Source organism: Solea senegalensis, linkage group LG10 (genome assembly GCF_019176455.1).
Source record: "Solea senegalensis isolate Sse05_10M linkage group LG10, IFAPA_SoseM_1, whole genome shotgun sequence".
NCBI classification, from domain to species: domain Eukaryota; kingdom Metazoa; phylum Chordata; class Actinopteri; order Pleuronectiformes; family Soleidae; genus Solea; species Solea senegalensis.
Genome location: NC_058030.1, coordinates 13,648,114 through 13,673,688, shown reverse-complemented (window position 1 = coordinate 13,673,688; position 25,575 = coordinate 13,648,114). Strand labels below are relative to the sequence as shown.

The following is a 25,575-nucleotide window of genomic DNA, read 5'->3' as shown; positions in this document are numbered from 1 at the left end:
TTATTACCTTTTTTAGGGATTATTAGTGTATAATTATTTGGTTAGTTTGGTTATTTTATTATCTTTTTGTATATTATTATTACATATTTATTTATGTATTATTCAAAAAGGGGTTGAAGTCTTGAGATGCATTATTATTATTATTAAAGACTTGTAATATGGTATATTTTTTATGGATTATAACGACATTTTTGACTCATCACAGTTTATTTTAAATCTATATAATAAGCTTTGAAAAGTCATCCAACATTTTCCAACTGGTGCCTTTGCTTCAGTGTAAAAAAAGTTTCATGAAAGCTTCTCAGCTATAGTTTGTTGTTGTTGTTTCTGCTTAAGTGTGTCACATCTTACATGTAGCGGATGTTCCCCTGGATGTAAATAAGTTTGAGAAAACTTTAACTTAAAATGAGAGGTGGGTGTTTCGCCTTTAAGAGTTAAGAAACTTGAAACCTTGTTTGCGCAACAATCAGTGCAGCTCACAGCCGCCAAAGTGTCTAGACTAGCACATGATGGTAGTCAGCCAATGGCTCCACCGCTCTCCTCGGGGGCCCTGTGTGTCTGTGTGTGTGTGCGTGTGTGTCTCTGTGTGTGTGCGTGCGCGTGTGTGTGTGTGTGTGAGGAGGGGGGGGGAGAGAGAGAAACGGAGAAAGAAAGAAAGGGATCTGGAACTGCAGTTTGGTTTAGATCTGTGCGGAGAAGCAGGAGAGCGTTCGAGCACCGGATTGATTCCTCTTCGTCTAGATTCAGCTCGCATGGATTTTTTGTTGGGATTGTTAAAGGAAGAGCTCAAGACGGCGACACGGATCCTGACTTCTGGTGCATTTCCCTGGGATTAAATCTCCTCGAAGTACCTCATGCTTTACGCGCGGGTGTAGAAAGTAGATGTGTGCTTGTTAAAAGTCCTGAACTGTTCTGAGGCTGTGAGATTAGGTCGGAGGTCTGCTGGTTCTGGATTATGTTACTGAGTATATTGTATTATTTTAGTATGCATGCTGCTGTTTTAATTATTTGTTCGTAGCACACACATAATCAGTCCATTCCGCCGCGCTCCTGGACATTAAATCACAGTTTATTGTTTCAGTATATACTCGGTTCAGTGAATGCATTTTGATCGGAATGCTGCAGTGCATTCACCGCGCAGTTTTCTGGTTGTAGATGCAACAAAAAAGCCTTCAGTCTAATGTTGCGGCTTTGCCATCAATGCTCGTCGCTTCGCTGTGCATGCACTGCACGGCAGCATTTCACAGACATTAATGTTTTGCAACGGCTGTAAAAGTATCTGTAATATTCGGATACCCGTTCAAGAATAATAAAAAAAGGACACATATAGATTTTCAAGTTGTCGCATGTTCAGGACGAAACGCTCAGGTCTTGTGCGGCGACTCTGGAGAAGCCGTTTGATCCCAGATAAAGAAGGGGAAGATGGAAATGGCAAAACTAGTGAGGGCTGTAGAGACGAAATGTTCGGCAACAACCCGGAGAAAATTCCCAAAACGGAGCTCAGACCGATGACCCCCAGTGGGTCTTTGTTAGGGGACACGGGGGGTGTGCGCGCTCGGAGCCCCGTGGAGAGCAGCGGCTTGCGGGTCACGTCGGACCAAGATGGAGGTGCAGAGTGCGTCCCGGAGCAGGGAAGCCCCCGCTCCATGCAGGACAGCGAGTGCAGGACAGTGACGTGCTGCTTATTTAAAGAGCGGGACCACTCCGAGCTCCGGGGTCCAGACACGGCCCAGGGATCCATGGATCCAGGGTCGTGTCACTTCGCGCCGAGGAAGCTGCGACCTCGGGACAGCAGCTCACCTGAGGCGCAGGAGGCGATGCCACGCACGGTCATAGACCAAGAACTGAAATCCGCCACATACTCTCTTTTGAAGCGGCTCAAGGAAAGAGCGCTGGATACTTTACTGGAGGCAGTGGAGTCCAGAGGAGGGATGCCCAGCGACTGTGTTATGGTTTCCCGGAATGAGCTGAGGTTTGGCGGCCATGTGGCGTCTCCACAGCTGCTTGTGTGTAAACTGTACCGCTGGTCCGACCTGCAGCACTCGGCCCAGCTCAAACCGCTCTGTGAGTGTAGAAGTTTTGGGGCTTCGGACAGTCCGTCAGTATGCTGCAACCCCTATCACTACAGCCGGCTCTGTGGGCCAGGTAAGAGCATCTCTATGTGTGTGTGTGTGTGCGCGCGTGTGTGTGTGAGAATAAAGAGTCACTAGGTCCATCAACAGACACCATGTCTCTGACTGGTCTGTTTGCTTTTATAGCAAATGTTTAATTGTTTTTGATTCACACACAGCTCAAACAATAGGCCCATTTATTTAGTCTATTTTCCTTTTTTTCGGTTTTTGTTAAACTACAACTGATAATGTTATTATAAGAGTTACATGACACAAATGAGCTGCTTAATTAATGAGCAACTGTATAGGTTCTTGGAATATGCTCAGACAACCCTAACATGTCACCCCTTTATGTATCTGATACTGTTTGGTTTACCTCTACACAGAGACAGAACAGCAGGTTATTTTATTTATTAGTTAATTTGAAGTTATTTGAACTAAGAGTTTCCAGTTTTGGTGTTGTTCTGTTAGCACCATTGTAAAAAAAATACTTTAGAATATTAAAATTACAGTTGCTTGAATTCATAGAATCATTCACACTGGCCTGTGAGATGTGGACACTCCAGTAAACAAATATGTTTGTTTATTCTCTCTTTGCCACTTTGTTTTGTTTTTGCTGTATTATGCCTGTGCTTCCAGTATGAATGACATTCCATAATTTCTTACCCATTCCTCCTGAAGGGTTATTACCAGTTTGACCAGTCCAGTCACTATGCATGTGTAGCACATGAATGTATAGCCACACACAGAGACCTTTACTTAAGTTGTTTTGATGTGAAGGGTTGAGCTTGTTCCTACCATCAATGATCCATCTGTGGCTGAACCTTTCTGACCTATATCAAACAGATTAAATTTTGGCAGGGGCCAGGCCTGTGATTTGGCACACCTTAAACACGGGGCCACTCGACCCCACTGACCTGATGACAGCGCATGGTATCATGTGTAAAGTTGCAAGCGTCAGTATTTCTGCTTTCTCACTGGCACAGGAGGAGGATTTTCCATAACATTCATGTTTTCTAGAGCCAGCTGGCAGTGCCATGCTTAAAGTAGTAAGTCCAGCAATGTCAGAATTCAAATGCAGGCAGGAGACTGGTTTGTACTGTCCCAACCTGATCAGATGTGATTATCTATAGCTTCAAGGCTGCATGTGGTGGCTGCTGGTTTGAACAAACTGTGTTGGATCACAGTATCTGTTTTTTTCCCCCCAAAAGATGTGGATTTTATCAGACTATTCTGTGTGTGTTTCTTTCCACTGCAACTAGCAAGATGAAGTATCAGAAGGGGGAGAGTAGCACATACCCCGTGTTGGGACTATGGTTTGTAGTACGCATAGCTCACATGCGCTCATGCATGGCCCAATAGAGCTGGTATTTCTTTCATGCTATTCAAAAAGGGGGGCTTTGAATCAAGATCTTAACCACTGTTTGTTTGTTTGTTTTACATTGGTTTCAGATGGGGAAGTAAGAAATGAGAATTTTAGATTTGAATTCAAAACATCTCTGTGAAACGGTCAAACATTGCCTAAAACAAGTGATGTTAAGAATTCTTAAACTGTGAATCAAGGAAGTATACAACAGTCTTTAGTGTGTGACAGAGAGCTTCGGTTGAAGTGAAGAAAAACTTTGTTCTTTTTATTTAGCCTGGCATTATACTTTTCGAATGAGATCAGTTTCAAGTTGCGCTTTAAAAGCCCTTTTGTCCTAAGGAGGTCCCCTCATGCTATTTAGGTGAAGGAGTGGTGATAATATACAGTTTGCATACTACTGGCGCCAGACTGACTAGCTGTGTATCTGAGTGACTGAGTTCAGATCCTGGCAATTACTGCCGCCACTCTTAAAGGACCCGCTGCTATTATGCTTTTCTCCTTCCCCTTTTCCCTGTAGGCGAGGTCACAGTGCTCAAAAGTTTTCTTTCCTTTGTGCTTTCCTTCTTGTGCAAGCTATTTTCTTTTTTTACTAGATAAGGTTAAGGGCTTTGCAACACAATGAAGATTTACTCAGATTTACTACTACTAACTAAAAGTGCTCTGTGGTTGTAGAAGTGGCTGTGTTGGTTAAGTAATATATGCTTAAATAATAGCAACAAATGTGCAATCTTGTTGTCGTCGTTATTAGCTTTCAAACTGGAGTTTGAACTAAAGTTTGTGGCACATGCACAACGTCATAAGTTTAATACTGTCTCTGAAAATGGATCTGGTGTGTGTCTAAGCTTTTATTGTGGCTTGCGTCTGGTTGTGTAAGCATGATTTTGCACTTTTGTTTTTATTTTTTTTAATGTTTTGTTAACAAGCTCACATGGAATATAATGTTGCAACAATACTTTGTGACGTTTGTAATATTGTAATACGAAACATACACTGAGCTCATCACATGTACTATGTGGTGTTAACACTGTAAATACAAGATTAATTCTAAAGTCAGTGGATAGTCTATCGTCCACCATACCCGTGTCAGAGGCTTTCACATTATTGCATATATTTTGCTATTACTATTACTGTTATTGATTCAACTTAACATGACAATCTGTGTGCATGTTTGTGTAAAAACATAAACCATCAAAAGTGAGAACATTTAGGCTGGTGCTCTCCTTTTCAGGGTTAAATAGAACCAAGACTTGGTTTTAGGGTTAGGTTTAGAATAAGGTTTATGTTAGGCTTAGGTATTTAATTGTAATGGTTAGTTTTAGGGTATTTAGGGAATAATCCTTGTGTGCGTGTGTGTGCGCGCGTGTGTGTAATACATAAAAAAATAGTTTGGTGTATATTAGAATGTGTGATGTTTTTTTTACCTGATTGTTATGTGTTACAGAATCACCCCCACCTCCCTATTCAAGGCTTTCCCCCAATGAAGAACACAAGCCACTGGGTAAGTGACAAACACAGATCACAGATTAGAATATTTTTGATAATTAGTAATATTCTGTAATATTCAGGTCTGTTGTGAAAGAAAGAAAGAAAGGAAGAATTTAGCACAATTACTGGCAAAATTGCATGGTATCTTTGGGATGAGACATTGTGTGGTAGTATGTAGTGTTGGCTGTTGGGGCGCTAGAGCCTGGCTCTATAGTATAGCTGAGTTTTCAGCAGGTAATACCCATTTTCAGTTGTCAGCATGGTGTAAAATTATTCTTATGAAATAAGAGTCATTCATGTTAAGGTACACAGGAAATGAATGGCTACTTGTTCTGTTTCATTCCCCCTCAGATCTGTCAGACTCCACATTGTCTTACACTGAAACTGAGGCAGCCAGCTCGCCAAACATCACACCAGGGGAATTCTCAGGTGGGTGTGTTTCTCCAACTCCCATCAGTCTCCAAATAAGTAGTTTGTTTCCGAAATGTTTTACCACGATTTAGGGAATGAATCATTTCCAAGCGTTTACCGTCCCAGCGGAGCACGTCTGTTCATACCAAAGTCATCTGTCAAACAAGGACCAAGTTTATGAGAAAAAATGTTAAGTTCACTTACCACCATTTTTGTGCTATACATTTTGCTAGAAGAGTAAGGGGCATTTATTTTTGTTGGCGTAGTAGTCATACTGTACAGTTGGAGAGCTGGGGGTTGAAATACAGTATGTCCAAGTGAATGCAGGCCTTTTTCATTTAACAATCAGTTTTACATTTCTAGATAAAATGCATTTGTGAGCAGTCAAACAAGGGACCATACAGTATAGTACATGTACATTGGAACATCGACTACTCTGAATGAAGAGTGTGCATATGAGTGAAGAAACTTGAAGAGTTTCTTCTTGATGAATCACATTTGAATGTATGGCTATTCTTGGAGTAAAACAAGGTCATTATAATTAAATGGTGAAGTAAAAGTGCAATTAAATGTTTGAGACAATGTTTTATCTCTTTATAAACAACAAGTACTTAAAATTAGTGAATCACAGCTGTGTTCTGGCTTTGATATGGTTTAATTAAGAAAGAGGAGGTGTACTTTATTACAGATCAGACTTGTCTGCTGCTGAGTGTATTTGGCTGAATATGTGAAATTGTGAAGGTTATTTCATTAAGATGTTGCTCTTTATTCCTTCTCATTAAGGGCCATTATGAGCAGTTGGAGCTTTAAAGATAAAGGTTTCATTGTGAGCGGTGTGGAGGTTCGGTGGGGCGTGTGCGCCGGCCACAGAGGCTGGCCTCCCCTCCTCTGTTTTTCTTTCAGAAATATTTGAGTGGGATCAAACTGTAATAAGATCCAAGCTCACTCAGAAGCACACATGCACACATAGTTGTGCACATGCATGTGCACAGGCGCTCACACTTACAACTCTATCTGGTGTGGCTGTAAGTGGGCTACGGGGAGGGGTGGGTTCAGGGAAATGGAGTTGCTCCTGTGAATGGGGCCACACCAGAGGAAGTGAGCTGAAACAGCCCTGTCCTCTGATTTGAAATGAAACACTCATTTCTCATGGCCCAGAGTAAGCCTGCCTCCCCCCCTCATGCTAGAGCCTCAGCCAGCATGCACGGTATCACACAGATGGGGAGTCGGAGCCCTCAATTTGGGGGTTTGCTGTATTAGGCTCTGCCAGTCCCAAATACTGAGGGGTTGACATGGCTACCTGGCAGGGAAGTTTTCAGACAGCAAGAGCCCCCTCCTCTGCAGTGCACATGCTGTCACCACCTCAGCATGGCTCGGCGACACTCCCTGAGTCAACAAATGAGGGGCTTGTCAGAGCCCGCACCACAATTCCTCAGAGACTGTGGTGAGGAGGGAGGATCTAGATGTGCTAGGCTTCGGTTTCTTCCAACTGCTGTGCTGCTGCTTGTACAAGCTGGGCCAGATCTCTCTGCTGTGGCTATGACACACTATTAACTTTGAATTGTTAAAGGGGGATGACCAGTGCTCTGCAGAATGTCAGTTTTCCTCTGCTGTGAGTTAATTGTGTTGTCATTCTGCCTTTGTGTAGTAGATACCAGAGTGTCAACAATAAGTGAAACAGAACTGCTAGAATATCCAGAGTATTGACCCCGTTGCTTAAATTGACGAACATTCAACCGTAAACCAGAACCTAAAGCCCTCTTCATAACACACATTTCTGCTTTCATATACAGGTCAGTAATGTATATTCTTCATCGTACATATAAAGAGTGTCTCTGTGTAACCAGAGTTGTATGGATCCAGACTCCACCCCTCTTGCAGGAACAAGTAAACCTCTGAAAAGCAAGTCTGGAGGGCACTTTGGAGTCAAATAATCAGCTACAGTCTGCAGCCAAGGGCTACAGAAGTAACCACTGAGCATTCCTCCGCATCAAACAATGGCGTAGAAACCAATCACAACTGGTGTGGGAGATATGTTCAACCGCTTCAACCAGTGCTAAGAAAAATATTTCACAGTTACAATATTTAGTGCCATGTTAATATGTGATACGTCTTCAAATCAATACACTTGCCCGTGTTAAGTTAATGTTACGCTTGAATTTCCTTTCTCACTCTGGCTGATTGTTGCATTTGTTTAACTTGCTAAAATGTTCTTACTCATGCATTCTTTAAAAGCTTCCTCATGAGCACATCGCTGTATTAATGTCTCGGGCAGCTTCAGTGGCTGTGTGGCAAAAGACGTTCGAACCGCTCGCAGTGATTTGTATAGGCCCCGTTGTGTCACGGAGAGCTGCACAAGGCATTCTGTGAGGTCTGACTACGTCACGATGAGGGAGCCCTGCTTTTCAGTCTCTGCACACATTATGCACCTCAGAGCTGTGCACGTGAGGGAATGTGCCTTTGCTGGTGCTGTCCTCCCACTTTGTCCTCACACCTGTTTCCTCACAGCCTGGGCCTTGTCGTGTGGTCATCACAGTTGAGCTCTTTGAAGCAGGTCTCATTGCTTCCTGTATGAGTGTCTGAGGGTGTGTGTCCCCCCACACACACACACACACACTCTAACTTCATTAAGTCAGTCGCATTGTCTCTTACATCAGGACCCTTCTTCATTTTAATGCTGCTTTAGCCGGCTCTTGCTTCTAATGTGAGGGATCGTGCCCCGTTCAGAAATGGTCACTTTAAGATAAGTGTCACATTGTGTAGTGATTAGTTTATTTACAGTACTTTTTACACAATTAATGACGCAGACCTTTCCTCTGTGTCCGCCTTAGGCCCATTGTAAGATCATGGCTCCAGTCTGCCTACATCCTTCAGTCACCAGAGGTTGTGTCCTCAATCAGCCCAGTGGAATTTGTGAGCACAACACTGTGTGTGTACACACTGTGTTCGTGTTGTTGTGAGTTGACATCACTGTTATGAGTCGAGGGCTCCTGCAGATTGGCTCGGTTAAGTGACCAGAGAAGACATGCAGAGTGACCTGAACCACTGTTCCTTTTATAGTTTCCTATTTTTCATCCTCTTTTGAAAAAAAACATATTGGTGGGTTGGCCTCAAGATTCTGAGAGATCCAAAGCTGTTAGATAAGGATTACACACAGTGCAGCAGAGCTTACAGGAGGGATAAGGGCTTGAGCAGATAGTCAGGTTCCCACACAGTCATCACACATGGCTCTGCTCTGTCTGCTGCTCTCTGGAGGGAGGGCCCGCGCTGTCTCTCTGGATGTCTCTGCTGCAGGCAGACACTGTGTTAGGTCCACTCAGTTATTGACCGACTCTTCCAGGCAGAACAGTAGGTAGATGGGAAGCATTTTATGAGAGTCATGCAACCAATTTTTCAGGACAATCACAATTCACAATACAGCGCTGCTTGGACCGCAGTCATGCATTTGTGATGCTTTTGTTTAAGCCTGTGTTTCCTTCTTATATTCCTCGTGAAAGTCCAGATACATACATTCACAAGCAAGAGCTAGGCAAATGTTTTTAGTCAATACTAATCACAGCCTGACTGTCTGCGTCAGAAAGAGGCCAGCACTAAGCATCAAACTGACCCCATCTGTGTGTCACAGCGTAAAAATACGAGGAATAATTAGACAGTCTAATCAACGCATGTGACGCGTCTCTTGATAAAAACAGATTAGACTGGATCTGTACTTGTTGATCTGGCTTTGAAAACATGTGATTCCACTTCTGCTAACAGCTAATTAAATGCCATATCTACTGTACACATCTGAAAAGATTTGTGATGGATTTTGCCTATAATTTACTCTGAAATATCTCATTATGTGTTTTTCCACATCAGATAACGTATTCAGGGGCCTCAGTGTTTTATGGACGGTTCTTTGAAGTTTTGGTCTATTTCATCTCTCCTGAGTGGGTGGCTGGGCGACATAGTGTAAGAGGAATGATTGGTGGTCAAACATAGACCAAGAACCAGAATATTTAGTAGAATACTAATAACTGTTGTCGTCTAACGCAATCCTTTGTGCATTACTTTTTTATACTGTAATATATTGAGAACAGTAACTCTGGGGGGACCTGCTTTCTTGGCAGACGGAGATATGATCTGATGGAGTGATAACAGCATCAGCATGTTAGCAATGTCCCCCTCCGCACCTAGAGGCATGGTCCCCCTCCTGTGTCCCATAGACCCCAGAGTGATGCAGTCTGGGCTCATCTCCCCCTGTAGCCTGGCCTCAGGTTTCCACCACAGCCCTGAGCCTTCCCAGCGCCTGGCCGCCCACACTCCCTCAGGAGCCCCAATGCTCCAGGATACGGGATGTGGAAATAATGTGACTTGAGTGCTTCCACCCTGCCTCCCGAAATCAGGTTTTGCGGATTGTTTATTTGAGGGGAAGGAGGCCTCAGACAAACATCCTGTTTAAAAAAGCTGCCTGGGTTTTGTAGCAGTGTAGGGCGGTGAATTACCCCTTTGACAGTGGGGGGAGACTGAGGAATGTTGAAGAGAAGGCCAGCATCTCCGGGGACAGGAGGGGGCTCTCCTCACCCGTTTGTCATGTCCAGTTTTTGTCAATTTTGTGGAGTTGTTATGCTATACATCCCGAAGGGTCTTGTCCTATGTTCTCTATGTAGTGGTGTAGAGTCTGTACCCTTAGGCCTTGTCTCAAGTATGTGTTCCGGTCCTAAGACGCCAGCTTCCATGTCCATAACACACATACACATCGAGAATTATTGATAAGAGCAATAAAACTACGGTGTCAAAAATCCACATTACATTTTGTCTGGCGGGGGTTGTGACATTGAAGATCCCCAGTAGAGTCCTCCAGACTCCATGTGACCCTTTGACTCTAGTGTAGTTTCATGTGTATGTGTTCAAGAACTACATTCACGAGTAACCAGTTTAAGCTTGCAGATTAGAATTATTTGTAGTGTACAGTATGTTTATGGTTTCATGATGGCAGACTTTTCAAATAAGCACTTAAATTGTCACAGAATCAGAGGAGTGTGGTTGTCATTGTGTTCAGATGTTTTTTTTTTTTTTGCTCTAAGAGTTGATTTTCCTTCAGAGCTAGCCACACACTTGTTAGACACGGTGAAGTAATGTGACCTCTTCGCGCAGAGTGAGAGCCATGCTAATCTAAAGCAGAGATTCCCGAAACCTCTTTCATGTCAACAGAAACTAACCTGCTGAGCTTTGTATTTATCTGTGTCTGCTTGGCAAACCAGTGCGGGGCCAGTGCTGCTGGGTGTTTGACCGACTTCTGAAGGGCTTCAGCTCAAGAAAGATTGATCTACAGCCTCGTACGTGACTGCAAGTCTCGGCTCACAGTGACATTGTCTGAATTTACAAAGGGTACTGTGTAAATATCTTTTACAGTCAGTAGGTTCTGGCTTTATATTTGCCCCCACATTGTACTGAGTGAGCTAATCGTTTGGAGAGCTGCTGTTGCCATTTTCTCTCTCTTCGCACCAGAGCACAGTACCAGCCTCCACCAATAGCCCCATTCATTCAGCACAGGGCACGGGGTTACAGCAACAAATAAAGAGTGTGCAATGCCATTAAAAATGTATGGAATGTCTCACTGTTAGTTTAGTGTTTTAGTGTGCCTCCTCTCGCCACTGAGAGGGGGAACAATACTCCGTTTGAGCCTTCCACTGTAAATGTCCGAGCCTTGCATCGCCTGGCAAAGAGTAGTGAAAGAAATGCCAGTTGAGGGTGCTGTTTTTATTTTCTGACTGTTTTACCCACTATTATAAATCCAGACACTGGCCTTGGTGTGTTATGATTTAGGCCTGTGGTTTGATTGCTGGTGAAAATAGATTAGCATTTATTTTTTTTTATCCCTTTTTTGCCCAGAGGAGCATTGACAGTTGTGCCTGAACCTTTTGGTTGACAGTATTTTTAAAACTCAGAATAGCCTCTGCATTCTTTGACCCTCCAAAAAGCTGTGTGTGGATTAACCGTAGGGGCCCATGTCATTCGACATCTCTACACTAGCCTTTTACAGCCAGAGGGAAAAGGATAGGAGCTCATTGTGGATGGATGAACAGTGAACTCCCTGTATATCAAAGCCTGGTCCATTTTCTTTCTACTATACATGTGTAAACTGAGAGACAGTGACTTGATATTCGTCCTTATCTTGAACTTGATCTGCAGCAGCTATATCATCATTTCACTCCCTTGTCCTAGTATGGGGCCAAGCACAGTACACATGCTTTACCTTTGATCTTTTTTACCTAACGCTGAAGCCTTCTAAATCTTTGCAGATTTTATTAATGGTAGTAATAATATAGTTTCCACAGCAACTTCCCTCAGTGTTCAGACAAGGGTATTTTACTTTGTGACCACGTATAAGTTTTGCACATTTGTCCTCAAGATTCTACTCAAAGAAGAGGTTGACAAGGTGAATTATGCACTTAGACCACGTTTATGCAAGTAGTATTTACAAGTTGTAAACATGGTTGTGTGAAAACTCTCATTGATTATATTCTCCAAAGAAAATTATATGGATTTTTTGTAATGTGTGTTTTTCTTATCTTGTATTTGTGTGTATTTCTTCAGTCTTGGCTGTGCGGCTCAGTACGTGCAGTCAGGCTGTCGCATTTCAGGGTACGGTTTAGATTAGAGGTCTGGCTGTAGCTTCCCCCTCTTCCCCTCTCTGTGACTGCCAGCACATAATTTACTTAATGAAATCCTGCCATTCCCTTTAGCTTCAAGATTTTTTGCAGATGTTGACAGGGAAGGACTTGGTGAATTATTGGAAATGTTCACTCCTGCATTTTTAATGAATGTCTTGCTTGTTGTGAACGGACAGACTTGTCAGAGATGAGGGAAACAGTTGTCTTTGTTTGGGGAGCTGGTGTCTGGATGTCCGCGGTGGAGCAGTGTGGGTTACAGCCCGGCAAGTGTTGTGATTGAAACAGAAACTCTGGTGCCACATTATCCTGACAGAACACATTCTCCTCACAGACTCTGATCCACTGGGCCGATCAATAGGAAACCATTGTTTGAATGGCAACTCTGTCCATCATAGCTGCTCCACCTCCCTGTCCGGTGGAAACCAAATACCTGCCTTTCGCCTTAAATTAGTCCAACTAATATAAGTTGTAATAATAGAGTTCCTTGTTATTGTTCATTTGAAACCACGTTTTCAACATAGTTTGAATATACATTGCTACTACTGTTGCTTTTTCTCCCTCAGTGTGGGGTCTTGCTTTTCCCATTGTTAAAAGTTTGTTTGTCAGAGTTTTCTCTCGTGTGACTGGATTTCTTCTTCTTTTTTTTTTCTCATCTTTTCATCCAACAACACTCAAAATACACAAGAAAGTAAGCAACCTTCTCTCTGCACCCCAGCCCCCCACAGTCCTAACCAGAGTAGGAAGTTAGGAGGCACAGCGAGAGGAGGAGGAGGGGGAGTTAAGGAATGTGCAGGGTCTCCTCTACTCAAATGCTCCAGCCTACTTGGCTCGAACCTCCCACACACACTCACAAACAAACACTGTTGCGTGCACACATAGACACACAGACAAACAGATAGGTTGTATGAGGAGGTGAAAGGGCACAGCCACCCAGCAGGATGTTCACTGAGTGTTTTGCTTTTGGTGCTCTCGCAGACTCCGCTGGCCTTTCACGATGCCTGCAGATATGACATTCACTAACACCCCCCACAGTTTTCTCTGAGCTTTTACACATTGCAGAGCTTTGGAGGAAACTCGGAGCAAATGAGCAGCACAAAAAAAGATAGAGCATTCTACCTCAAACTAGTGGCCTCTTACTCACACACCCAGACGGCTCCTTCATATTAGCCTCCTTAACTTCCTGTGCTTTTTACACCCTCTGTTGTTTATTGATTTAATTTATGGATTCTGTTATCTGTTATCAAGAGTACAGCACTTTTCCTCCCTCATGGGGTCATCCAGAAACAGAAACAAAGGGAAAGTGGAGAGGAAGTGGATGACAATGTAAAGCGGCTTAGTGACTGGATTCAGTTTCTCAAACTCCCACAGTGTTTTCGCCTGGCATCTCTCTCTCCCTCTCTCTCTCTCTCTCTCTCTCCCTCTCTCTCTGTCTCACAGCAGAGAAATGCCAGACCTCGGGGAGAAAAATCCATAGACATATAAGAGCAGCTCCAGTTAGCATGTCTGTCTGATAAAGCCGACTTTGATGGCAGCGATAGCCCCGACGCCAGCCTAAATGTGGCTTGCTCAGGGGTTACAGTCAGCCTGAAACCGTCTGTAGGGACCTTTGTCTGCAGCAGTAAAGCCACCGGTTCACTGGCAGGCTGACTCTCTGCATGTAGACTGCATATAAAACGGCCACTGGGCAACTATTTCATCTGATAGAAACAGCAGCGCCCAAAGTAAAGATTTGTACTGTATAATAGATAGTTAAATGTTGTGTGACCCATGTTGCCCTTTCCGTGGACAACTGTTCCACCTAAAGTTCAACCTCAACACTATTTTGCAGTTGCTGTATCCTTGAGTTGTGATTGGTTTGAAAAAAAAAAATAATAATAATAATAATACAATCTAGCCAGAGTGTTTTCCCCAATAGTTGAATGATATTGGGTGCAGTAAGACCATTCTCCAGTGCTGACACAGCATTATGGAGATGGGTCTGGCTCTGCGAGACTAGTTCATTGGTGGAGTCTAATAGCTGGAGGGGAATCTAATCCTTGGCAAAGGATGAGAGGCTGCTGCTCCCCCTCTTCTCCTTGCCGTTCGCCTCCCCTCAAATGTGCAGTTAAAGGGACTGGAAACAGTGTTTTATTTATTTTTTTTATCCCTCCTCAGAATAGTTTTGGAGGAATGAGTTCATCTCTGCTCCCCGCTCTGGATTAGGAGAGAGCTTGGTGGGGAAATGTTAGCACGGAGGGGAAGCTGTTGTTTGTCTGCCTGTCCCTGACACTCGGCCTCCCATTCATCTCACTCCAAGGCTGCAAAGCCATGTTTACCCCGGGGCAGGTCTTTTCTGCCTCTCCCTCTGCCCTTTCCCCCTCCTTTTCATGCTGTCTTTAAAAGCATTACTGGATGATCATCAAGGATTGCCATTGAAACCCCCATTTTTGTGTACTTAGTTGTTACTACCCAGACGTGCCCTGGAGTGCAAGGGACTTAAAGCAGCATGATCTGCCTTTTTCCATATGTAAACCTGTGGAAAAGGCATGAGCATGTTGGGCTGACCAGAGGCATATTGAAGACCTGTGTTATTGGCATGTTGGCCTTTAATCATGAGAGAGAACCTAATTAGCTGTGCATTTGTAATTGAGTCTTTTTGATTACAATATTACTTTTTAAGGATTTGGGCAATTTATCATCTTTACGTGGAGATTTCTTTAGCAGAACAATGATTTATAATAAACATGGACAGCTTGAGACTGACATATCCATCTTTATTGCAGACACTGGAGCATGTATCACTGAGTCAATGCCCAGTGTATCTGAACGGTCACATGATTCATGATTTCAAGTATGGATGCAGATTCAGAGCTGAAACATAAAATAAAAGCATAGTAGTATGAATGTAGACCAAAAGCCAGCGAACAGCTACTCGTGTGCTTGTTATCAGATATCCTGCTTTTGATTATCTTGATTCTTCCAATCAGACCTGAAATTTAACTATGCACGCAAAATTATGTCTGTATTTTAAAGTAGCTTTTGTTAAATGTCTGTATTTACTATGTGATTGTACGAAGACAAGAGCAGTGACAATAACCCTTTTTTGCATTCTGATGTAGTAATTTATTTACTCATTTCATAGTGATAAAAGGAAACCAAACATAGACCATTCTTATACTGCTAGAACACCAGTAGCCAATGTATTCAGCAAATTTCCTGTTGGCCATGCAAACTTACAGACTTAATAGCTTCTACAGAACTATGTATCTACGCTTCTTTTTTTTATGTCAGGCAGCAGAGTTGGTGAACTTCTTCAAGTGCTCAGATTGTTTCCTCTGGCTGCAGGAAGAGGAAGTGGAGCAGCCATATTGTGACTGTATCAATTGACTCTGAGACTGACACTAAGAGAAGAGGCTTTTGAGAATAAAATAACAATAATAACATGCACTACTATTCTAATAGGTAAACGGAGCTGTTAAAAGGTGGCAGGGTTAAATGGATGCAGAGCGCCAGTAATTGCTCCCAGCCTAACGTGGCTCCACCCTGAACAGGCCCTCTGAAAACCAAACATGGACTCAAAGAGAGTTGGGTGTCTCTGCTGTGGTCAGATGGAGGGAGAAGCACACCCAGCCCTCCCTTTGGCTCATGTCTGAATTTTAGATTTGGACTGAGCCCTGGCTCAGTCAATCCCTGCTTCAGATTCTGGTCATACGCCACCCGATTAAAAGTGGACTCCATGTTTTCTTATACAAGATTTGGAAAAAAAGAAGATAAACATTTATGAAACACCCAAACATGGCTTGAAAACCTTAAAGACTAAGCACTTGAAGAAGGGCGAGCAGTCTAAGCCACTCTAGCCTAAGCTCTGGAGTGGAGGCATGAGTTGTTGTGGCGGTATCATCCAAACAGTCTCAGCATTGATGGAAGGTCTACTCTGTCAAACAGATCGTAATGAGTTCCTCTGTCAGAGCACTCAACTCAGGGCCCCCACCTAGACAAAACACAAGTTCAGGATGAAAACGCAAACATGCCCGTCCCCCCCCCCGTCCACCCCCCAATCCAAACAGACACGTGCGCACAGGCACACGTAGTCACTGAACAAAACACAACGACAGGAAAAGGCCTGGCTCATGGTGTGCTCATTGTCTTCAGGATCAGGCTTAACATTTGATATATTTCTAACCTTTGTCCTGATCACTCCTCCTTCTAGTTCCCTTCTAGATCTTGCTGACTACCTTTGTGCCCCGGCTATGTGTGACAAGTAGATACTATTGTCCAAATTATTTACATGTATGTATTACTCCCATAATAAAACGTTGCGATTTTTAAAAAAATTTTTAAATGTAATTCAACAGGAGCCTGGTGTAACCATCGTTTAACTATGAAAGGCAGCTCATTTTGGTGTTTCGTGTTGTGTGTATGCACAGTTTCAAAGTGAGGCTGTGAGACAATAGAGCCATAAACAAGTCGTGGGCCGAGTTCTAAATATGTTCTTAAAACTGAGCTCAGCGTGGAGGTGCTGGGGTGTGGAATTCACCAATAGCCCATGCATGTTTCAGTTCAGCCTGTACGTCCTCACTCACTCACTCACTCCAATTCCCTCTGGTCAAAAATCCGATACAAGCCCGCGTATAATTGTGTTTTTCATTAGTGGGAATGTGTTTATTAGGCATTCACTCTGGGGTCAAGTTACTGCAATACACATGGGTTTTTATTGGCTTCAGATCTGATTGGCATTAGAGGAACGGCAAGAATCCAGGTGAATGTGCTGACTTCGTCTTGGTCTGCTTCATGTTTTGTGGCGATGCGCCATCTCGGGCTCGGCGCTGTGAAGCGCATTCATCGTCTTTGTTGCGAACCTTAAAAATTTGCGACAGCTCTCAACGTATTTTGTTTCATTGATCGTATATCATGTGATCGATTTAAGGAGGCTCTCACTAGGGGCTTTGGTGAAGTGACGTCACAGTTTACACATGTGTGACTGCAGGGATGAAAAAGAGGCAGAACGTGTGGCATAGGGAATGATGTTAATCACCTTTTTATCATCTTCACCCGGGTTAACAAATCCCAGTTATATCTGCTAGTGTTAGCATGAAAGAAGAAAAAAAATGTAATTGTGTGGGTCACTCTGCATAAAGGTTTAGTTGGGTGGGAGGTGAGTGAGACATTTTGTTACTGTGTGGATCTGTGGTGCTCCACCTTAAAGGCGTTTGTTAATGGGGCGGGTGGTCATTAAGCCCTGAGAGCAGAGAGATTGAAAGGAATGGGGCCACAGGCCCAGGCTTTAAATCCTCTGTGCCAATAGACGCTCTGAAGCAAAATAATGGCATCACTCTGTGTGTGAGTTAATGGGAGCTGATAGCATGAAGGCTGGGGGGTCAGCGGGTCACAGGCTTGTGCTAAGTTGTCAGGGAGCTGAATGCCGTCCCTGGGCCCACAGCAGGGGGAATAGCTGGGTGGAGGGGGGAGGGAAGACCCCCTGCCTGGCTCTCTGCCGTCACCCCCCACTCTTGTGGAATGTGAGGAAGATGAGGAAAGAGGGACCCTCGTTCTCCTGGAGGAGTGGGTGCAGAGACGGATGTGAGGATGTGAGATCATGGAACATTATACTTTTTTCTTCCCCATTCATTAGTCTCTCCTCTCCACTCCTCATGCCGCGCTTTTTTTTCTTCTTCTTTTTTTAAAAGCAACATGAACGTACGACAGCTATGAGCCATGTGGAGCGCAGCAGCCTCTGAACGCAGCCAGCAGTGGTGTGTGTCTGCTCACTATGGTGAAGACAGAAGTCTACCTAGGGAGCAGTAACTCACTCTGGAGTGCTGGAGGCTGTCACTGCAAAGGGTTCACAGACTGCAGCCATGAGAGCTGAATTAACAAGTTACTTTACCTGACGCAAATGTGGTCCCACTGTAAAAAGAAAAAAAAACACAGTGAAAAATACAGTTGTACAGTAAATACATTTTAGTCCAGGACAAGATGCATTTTTGGTCAGATGTCCGTCTAAACACCAAGTGCATCCTGAAATAATTTTTACTAAATATTTTGAATCTGCATGTGAGAGCAGCAGAGACGAGCTCTGTAGTGGGTAGTCAGAGTTTAATTATTACAGTGCCCTCTTGAGGCAGAGCAGGGAATTTCGGGTCTTCAGACTGACCTCACTACACCCTCTATTGCCAGGACTATGTACAGGATATGTATAGAATGCTGTGTGTGTGTGTGTGCGTGCGTGTGTTAGACGAATGTCCATGCGGTGGTATTTATACAAGGCTTAGATTTCAATACAGTACCTCTGTCAGTATTTATAGTGTAGCCATCTGCTCTGAACAATAAAAACGAGATAGTTAATCCCTCAAAACTCAAGCCTTCCCTTTTTTACTAGCCCTGTTTGCTTTTGTTACTTCTGCCAAGGAGGTGTTTAAAAATTAAACTGGATTTTGATGAGATTTTCTGGGTACGTAGGTGACCCAAGGAAGAAATTATTATATTTTTATCCACTTTTGAGGGAAATATGTAAGCTATTTTGTTGACAGATATTGCAATTTGCAATTTTCTTGAGTCAATCTCAAATTCACTGTGTATTCCGATTAGGAGCATCACCACATGGGATAACATCAAGACATGTATGACAACACATGTAATGTAATAAGTGGAATTTAAAGCTATGAATTGTTCACAACATGGACCGTATGTAGTTTTTTTTATTTCCATAGAGCATTTGAAATATAGGCAACTTTGCAACTTACATTTCTTCAAATTGCAATTTTGATTTGAAAACAATAAATTGTTGGGCCCTAATTGACATTATTGACACTGTGGGAATCTGAACAGCTTTGTTGGTAGGTTCATGCTCTCTAAGTGCTTTCTCGAGTTCATGTTTTTTTAATGACTCTCTCTCTCTCTTCCTTTCTCTCCTCTAGATGCCAGTATGTCGCCTGATGCCCCCAAACAGAGCCACTGGTGTAATGTGGCGTACTGGGAGCACCGCACACGTGTGGGTCGCCTCTACACAGTGTACGAGCACTCAGTCAGCATCTTCTATGATCTACCTCAGGGCACGGGCTTCTGCCTGGGCCAGCTCAACCTGGAACACCGCAGCAGCACCGTTCAGCGCACACGAGGCAAAATCGGCTACGGCATCCTCCTCAGCAAAGAGCCGGACGGTGTGTGGGCGTATAACCGCAGCGAGCACCCCATATTTGTCAACTCCCCCACTCTGGACATGCCCAACAGCAGAACTCTGGTTGTGCGGAAGGTGATGCCCGGCTACTCCATCAAGGTATTCGACTATGAGCGCTCGTTCCTCCTGAGGCACACCACAGAGGCTGACCTCCTCGACGGACCCTATGACCCCAACAGTGTGCGCATCAGCTTTGCTAAGGGCTGGGGCCCCTGCTACTCAAGACAGTTCATCACCTCCTGCCCCTGCTGGCTGGAGATCCTCCTCAGCAACCACAGATAACACAGATGGACCCCACAAACTATCCCAAATATCATCTACCTAGATTTAATATAAAGTTTTATATATTATATGAAATATATATTATACTTGTAAATACGGAGTCATTTTTACAATGTAATTATTTATGTATGGTGCAATGTGTATATGGACAAGAGGAAAAAAAATGGAAAATGCACTTTGGCTTATATATATTATATATATAAATATATATAAAGATAAAGAATCTTTCAATACCAACGTGAGAAATTATACAGCAAAATTAGGATGAGCCTGGATTTGGTGTATAGTTTTCATATACTATTATTATCCAGACAAAAAGCTAACACCATTCACACATTGATAATAAAGTATTCGCATAATAATTCTTTGTTTGGTCTGTGTCACTAGCTTGGTTTTATTACACAAACAACCTTTCCCTCACAGTTTCATGGTGTTCTGATATCCTAACATTATGCTGAACCTTACCTGCACACTGCATACTGTATTATATTGAATTTAGGTCCATGTTTTGTGGTGTATTTTGACATTTAGGTTGATATTCGCGATACTGTTTTCCCACTTTCTGTTCGGAGTACGTGATTTTCAAAGGATCACAACTTGTCCTCATCCCGTGGTTGTCTTTGCAGAGCTTTTACTCCACTTTTAAAAGAGTAATGTCCGTACTAGCCCATGGTTTAGTGGAGTAAATTTAGAAACCTAAGATGCTTATATTTCAGTTGCATCTACAGTAACAAGCATCAAGCTGATCCATGTGTCCTTGAGGTCCTAAAGAGCCCCAGTAATGAGGATCAAGAAGACATGGTGTCGTGGAGGACAGAGAAGTAGGAAATAATTGAACTACTCACGCTCGGCAGACCAGTAAGATCGTCCCTCTATAGGTGTTCCTAATTTAGCACGTCATTGCTGGCTCATGGTTGCCGGGCTCAGGCCTCCACAGCCAGCTCGTCTCACAAAGGACGTTGTTATAACTGACCAGAGATGCGGCACCATGAAACCAGCGCTGTGATACTGGAATGTATGCAGAGAAACCAAGAAGTTTTACAAGCCTACTGGAATCTTAAAAACTGCAGCCAAGGTGGATGTGGTTTAGCTGGCTTCCTCCATAATTGCTGGTGTTGGGTTGTCAGATTGGCGGTGGTGGTAGTGAGGAAGGGGGCAGATGCCTCTCTGCCAACATTCAGCAATAGAGGCATTCAGTAACGCACTGATCCTGGTTCAGTGAGCGCTGAACTATGCTGTTACAAGGATATGCCTTTTTAAAAGTGGGCCTCCAAGACACTGAATCAGCTGGACGAGCGTTTTGTGAAGAGGTTCTTTTTTTTCTGGCTGGTTTTGTGTCATATTTTTTGTTTAAAAAAAAAAACTCATTTCCACTGAGGTGTGCTGCTGAATGCAGTGTCTCTGTCCTTCCATTCCTCAATGAAGGCTCAGACAGCCTTCACTGTCTGTCTGGAGCCAAGACTGTGTAGAGTTCAAACAGCAGAGAGGAGTGGCTCCACTCCGCCTCTGCCTCTGCTCTCTTCCCTACAACTGGGGGCCATTATCCTGCTCCTTTGTGTCTCTGTTATGGGAAAAGGGCCCACATCACCACTGGAGAGGAACCGGCAGACAATTATATGAGGTGGCGAGGACCTGAGATGCATCGTGGGCAGATTACACAAGCCACGACACAGGGTATGAGAGGGGGCCTAATTAGACAGGTCTGGGTAGAGGCCAAGCAAGAGTACACATCTACTAAAGCTTCATCTCTGTGAAGGCGCCGACTCTGCTCCGCTCCACAGCTGGAATAGTTGTGGCAGGAGGACTGTAAGTCTGGGTAAGATGGAGCAGAGAAGGGAAACGCCATGTAAGCAGCTTTGTGTGTTCCATGAGCTCAGGAATGGTATTGATTAGCAGGCTGCAGCCCTCAATCATTTTCTAGAGAAGTCTGAGTCGTTCGTCGACCCCAAACACCAAGCCGCCATTTTGTTCCACTGTCGATGATTCGCTGAGCCCGTGTCGCGACTTTGCTCTGATTAGAAACGGATGGGAGAGAGAAAACAACTGAAGCTGCTACTTTTCACGGCAGCACAAACACGAAGCGCGCGGAAATGCTTCATGTGGCCATATCTGTGTTTGTGTTCATGTGCACACGAGTCTCCCTGCGAGTATGTGTGCAGACAACTTCTTTTTTAGAGCTCTGAATTTTGAAACCCTGTTATTATGACTTGTGTTCTGCCAAAGCCTCATCACATTCCTTAGACTGTAGATTCTTGTCTGTAAGCTTCTCCTAAGGCCTGGATCTTCCATGTTCAGCAAAGGCCTCGCAGCAATAACGATGACACTACATTCATTCCTCTTTAAATAAAAGCTGAGCACCCGTATTAAATGATAACTAAATTTAAGAATAATTATTTCTAATTGGTGTTTGGAGAGTTAAAACTTCAAACTTTAAAATTCAGTAGGTCACTGAAGCAGGATTCATGTGGAACTGCCACAGCTCGCAACCATTCACTCCTTCTAGTGACCCTGTCCTGCACATCTGGCCCTAGTAAAAGCACAGTGAGGTAATAGCACCTTTTGAAATGCAGAGAGATTACACAGAGCGCCTGAAACACTTCCTGTGTTCCCTCTGTTGCTCTCTCTCTCTCTCTCTCTCTCTCATGAAGACAGCTCATGGAAGTCTTCTCACCTTGGCTGAGGGTGTTAATTACGGCTCCTCACAGCTGCCATGCTCACCACTTACTGGGCATGCTGACACTTGCCAGTGCGCAGGGGATCCACGCTCTCAGAGGGGATTATGGGCCGACATGAAGGGTAAGCCAGACGTTTTCTTAAGGGTGTTTTTCCACTTTAATAGACTGAATTCAAGGCAATACATGTGTCTGCACTTTGGTGTGGTTTGATTGTGTCTGTCTCCGAACAGGTGTGCGATGCGTGTCCGTGTCGATCAGAAGCCCCTTTGCACACTTTTCGGACACTTTTAGAAAGTCATTTTTGTTTCGCGTTGCCCTCGTGGCAAACGTATGATTCTGCTACTGTGCAGGCTTCTTAACTGAGCCTGGAACAGACCATTGAGTAAGCATTTAGGTGGTTTTTCAGAAGCCAAAAGCAGCCTGGTCCTGATGCTCCTCTGCAGATCCCACCCTCCCTTCAGTAATTACAGGGTGCACAGGGGCCTCTCTGACGTATGAAAAGGATTTATTTTAGTGAGTTTCCACAGAGGTTAAAAGAATGCCACAGTGAGTACACGCACATTGGGACACACACACACACACACACACACACACACACATACCCTTAGGCTCAAATCCTGAGAGCATTTATCAACAGTTGTATTCCTGCCTTCCCTCGTCCGACTGATAACATAGGAGCACAAAGGATTTACAGATATTTCTGTCACTTGTTGGCATGCTGAGTATAAAAGAAAAAGCTGAAGACAGATGAAAGGGAATATGTTTGCTGAGTTCTGTCTGACAGTGTGACAAGAAGTCAAGATCATTTATTCCAGCCTTTAATAAAGTTGCTTTTCTGGGTTCTAATCAAATTCCTGCAGACCCCTCGGTCTACATTTTGAGGCAGAGGCACATGAATGCACTTTGTTACAGTGGAGCAGGGATATCATGTGTAAGTCTTACCAACCTCACATGCTTTTGCAGTTTGTTAATACATGAAATACATGAACTTAACACACAGTCTCACATGTTTTGAGGAGCGAGCCTTTATGTTAAAGTATGTCGTGCTCATTGATCTCTTCAAGCGCTAAGAAACGTTTTCCACAGTCCCCATTTGTCTTTTAGAAATCTGAGGGTTTTTTTTTGTTTTTTTTTCCAAGGGGCTGTAAAAGAGAAGATCTAGGAACGCTGCAACCCCTTTTTTTTTCTGCAGGGCTTCTAATATGTTCCATATTGTGAGTTTAAATGGGGTGGACTCAGGAAATGCAGTCACACTACTTTGCCTTCCAAGCTTCCAGTCTGAGGTTTGGCCTGCAGTGCTGGTGGTTCTGTGGAGTCGGGCTGATTGGACCGCTGGAGCTGCCGAGGTGGTTAGGCTCAGCCATGTGGGCTTTCTTCCTCCTCTTCTCAGGAGCCGAGATGTCCACGTCAATGGTTCTGTCTTGTTATATTTCTCCGCCTGCACAGGAGTGCCAGTTCCTGTAGACTGCACATTAAAAGGCTCTAATTCTGGCTGTGCTGCAGTGCTAAAGTCACATTTTCATTCTGCCTCGTTTCAGTCACTGGATTTTAAATCACAAATCATTCTTGTAATTGAATGGAAAACGTATATCTTCAGATGCGACCAGTAACACACTGACTTAGAATGTTTCGTTACCAATAACAGCTGCTCTCCCTCCCCATCCCCCTCTTATTCAAAGTAAAGTTAAGTTCATGGAGACAACGTGACGAGAAGAAGCTGTGTGTTTGTCTGGCAGCTGAGATGTCGCCAAGTTGTCTGTTACCAAGTTTGCTTTCCTAAACCACAAAGAATTTATTTGCATGACAACATCTTAAGGAAAACACACTAGAAACACAACTCACCACAGCACAGCTCCCTCACTTGGTTGAGAGAGATGTGACAGCAGATTGGATTTACATTAATGCACCTCCATTACTGAGGAGAAAACAGTCAGGATATTACTTTATGAGCACTGATTTGAGTCTGTATCTACTGTTACAGTTCAAATATCCATGCATGACCTTGTCAAGTCATAGTGTCCTGTGTGTTGAGTAGGTGCAGCTGTAGAAAGTTGATTATAAATACTGAATACAATCTGTGATTTATAATTTATAATTCTTCAATCACCGGTCAGCTGCTCTTATTTTTTTTTTTAGGAAATAAAAGTGGATTGTTGTTCAGTAAAATAGAAACCAGAAGACCGCGAACCGTCTCTCTGGGTTTTGGTCCTGACTTCTCGGTCTTGGTTAGTGAGGTCTTGACGACAGCACTTCATCCTCATCCAGGCCTCTGGTTGCTCCGTGCCTCATCACGCTGCTGGCTTCAGAATTGCTTTAAAAGAAATAGACTGACATGTTTTGTGAAACATGTTGGTGGTGAGTTTTCCCTCCAAGCGTCAGAAGAAAAGATTGAGTCCTCGCTGATGTCTGAAGAGTAAATATGAAGCAGCAGTTTAGAAGTTTTTCTACAGATTTAACAAGCAGGAGTAGATTAACATCCAAAGCAGCTAATGCATGGAAATAAACGGTTATAAAGTTGACTTTCCTATAAGAAAAGATCACATTTCAGTCACCGAATATGAGCGAGCCTTTGCTCTACAGAGAGAGAGTTACTGATAAAGTTCTCTTGATCCTCATTTTGTTTACTGTGTGTAGATCTTAAACCTTCAGCGCTTCAGTTGTTCGGGGATGAAGTGCTGTGTGTGTGTGTGTGGGGGGTTAGTAGAGCAGTGTGAGGCCCAGCTATGAGAGAGCATCTCTGAGAAGAGTGGAGATGAGTGAGGAGGCTCAAATTCCAGCCCAGAGGTCAGGTTTCGCATTCCTGGGGCACACACACCACCGCCTGTCTCCAAACTGGCATACCTGCTGAGTGCACGAGTGCCAGCGAGAGGCACAGAAATGTGTGTGTGCGCGCGCTCAAGTGTATTTGTGTACACTTGCACGTGGCGGAGTGAGTGTGTGTGTGTGTGTGTGTGTTTTTCATTCAAACTGATGTGTGTAACAATAAATAAATAACATTCACATCATCAGACATGCAACGAAAAGAACGTATCAATCAAAGGAGGTAGTCCCTCCCCTCTCACATGTGTTATACGGGGGGGGTGTACACACAGATGTATGGAGGATCTGGCTCACTTTATCAAACTAAGCATTCATTACTCCATGCATGCCATTCACAATCATCTCAGAGGGTGGGTGTGAGTCCAAAAGAAATAATAAAAAGCTTTTAAGTTGGTGCCTTTGAAACCCTGAGGAATCCAGAGAGTCTGAACCGCTGCACCGCTGCTGTGCTGCGTTTTATTTTAGTGTAAAAGCCTCGCTAAACAAAACCAACTTGTGTCTATAATTGTTCAGTCATTTTACTGCGACGAGAGCGACCTGAACACCAGCGTCCAGCTGCACACCGTGGTTTTCATTATTTTAACAATAGTGTTTATTTCAGCGTCTTTGAACT

At 43.7% G+C, this 25,575-nt stretch overlaps 1 protein-coding gene across 1 annotated transcript; it reads left to right on the top strand.

Annotated features, from left to right (window-relative positions):
- Positions 1-647: 647 nt before the first annotated feature.
- Positions 648-19,829, top strand: smad6b (SMAD family member 6b). The gene is made up of 4 exons (XM_044035606.1): positions 648-2,145; positions 4,919-4,975; positions 5,314-5,391; positions 18,926-19,829. The coding sequence occupies exons 1-4, from the start codon at positions 1,347-1,349 to the stop codon at positions 19,465-19,467; spliced, it is 1,476 nt and encodes a 491-aa protein (XP_043891541.1). The 5' UTR covers positions 648-1,346; the 3' UTR covers positions 19,468-19,829.
- Positions 19,830-25,575: the final 5,746 nt, after the last annotated feature.

What these genes read in the sequence shown, in the direction of transcription:
- smad6b (XM_044035606.1), top strand. Translation starts at nt 1,347, where the DNA reads ATGTTCAGGACGAAACGCTCAGGTCTTGTGCGGCGACTCTGGAGAAGC. An exon ending in TGAAGAACACAAGCCACTGG is followed by an intron (nt 4,976 to 5,313) that starts GTAAGTGACAAA and finishes ATTCCCCCTCAG; the next exon opens with ATCTGTCAGACTCCACATTG. An exon ending in CACACCAGGGGAATTCTCAG is followed by an intron (nt 5,392 to 18,925) that starts GTGGGTGTGTTT and finishes TCTCTCCTCTAG; the next exon opens with ATGCCAGTATGTCGCCTGAT.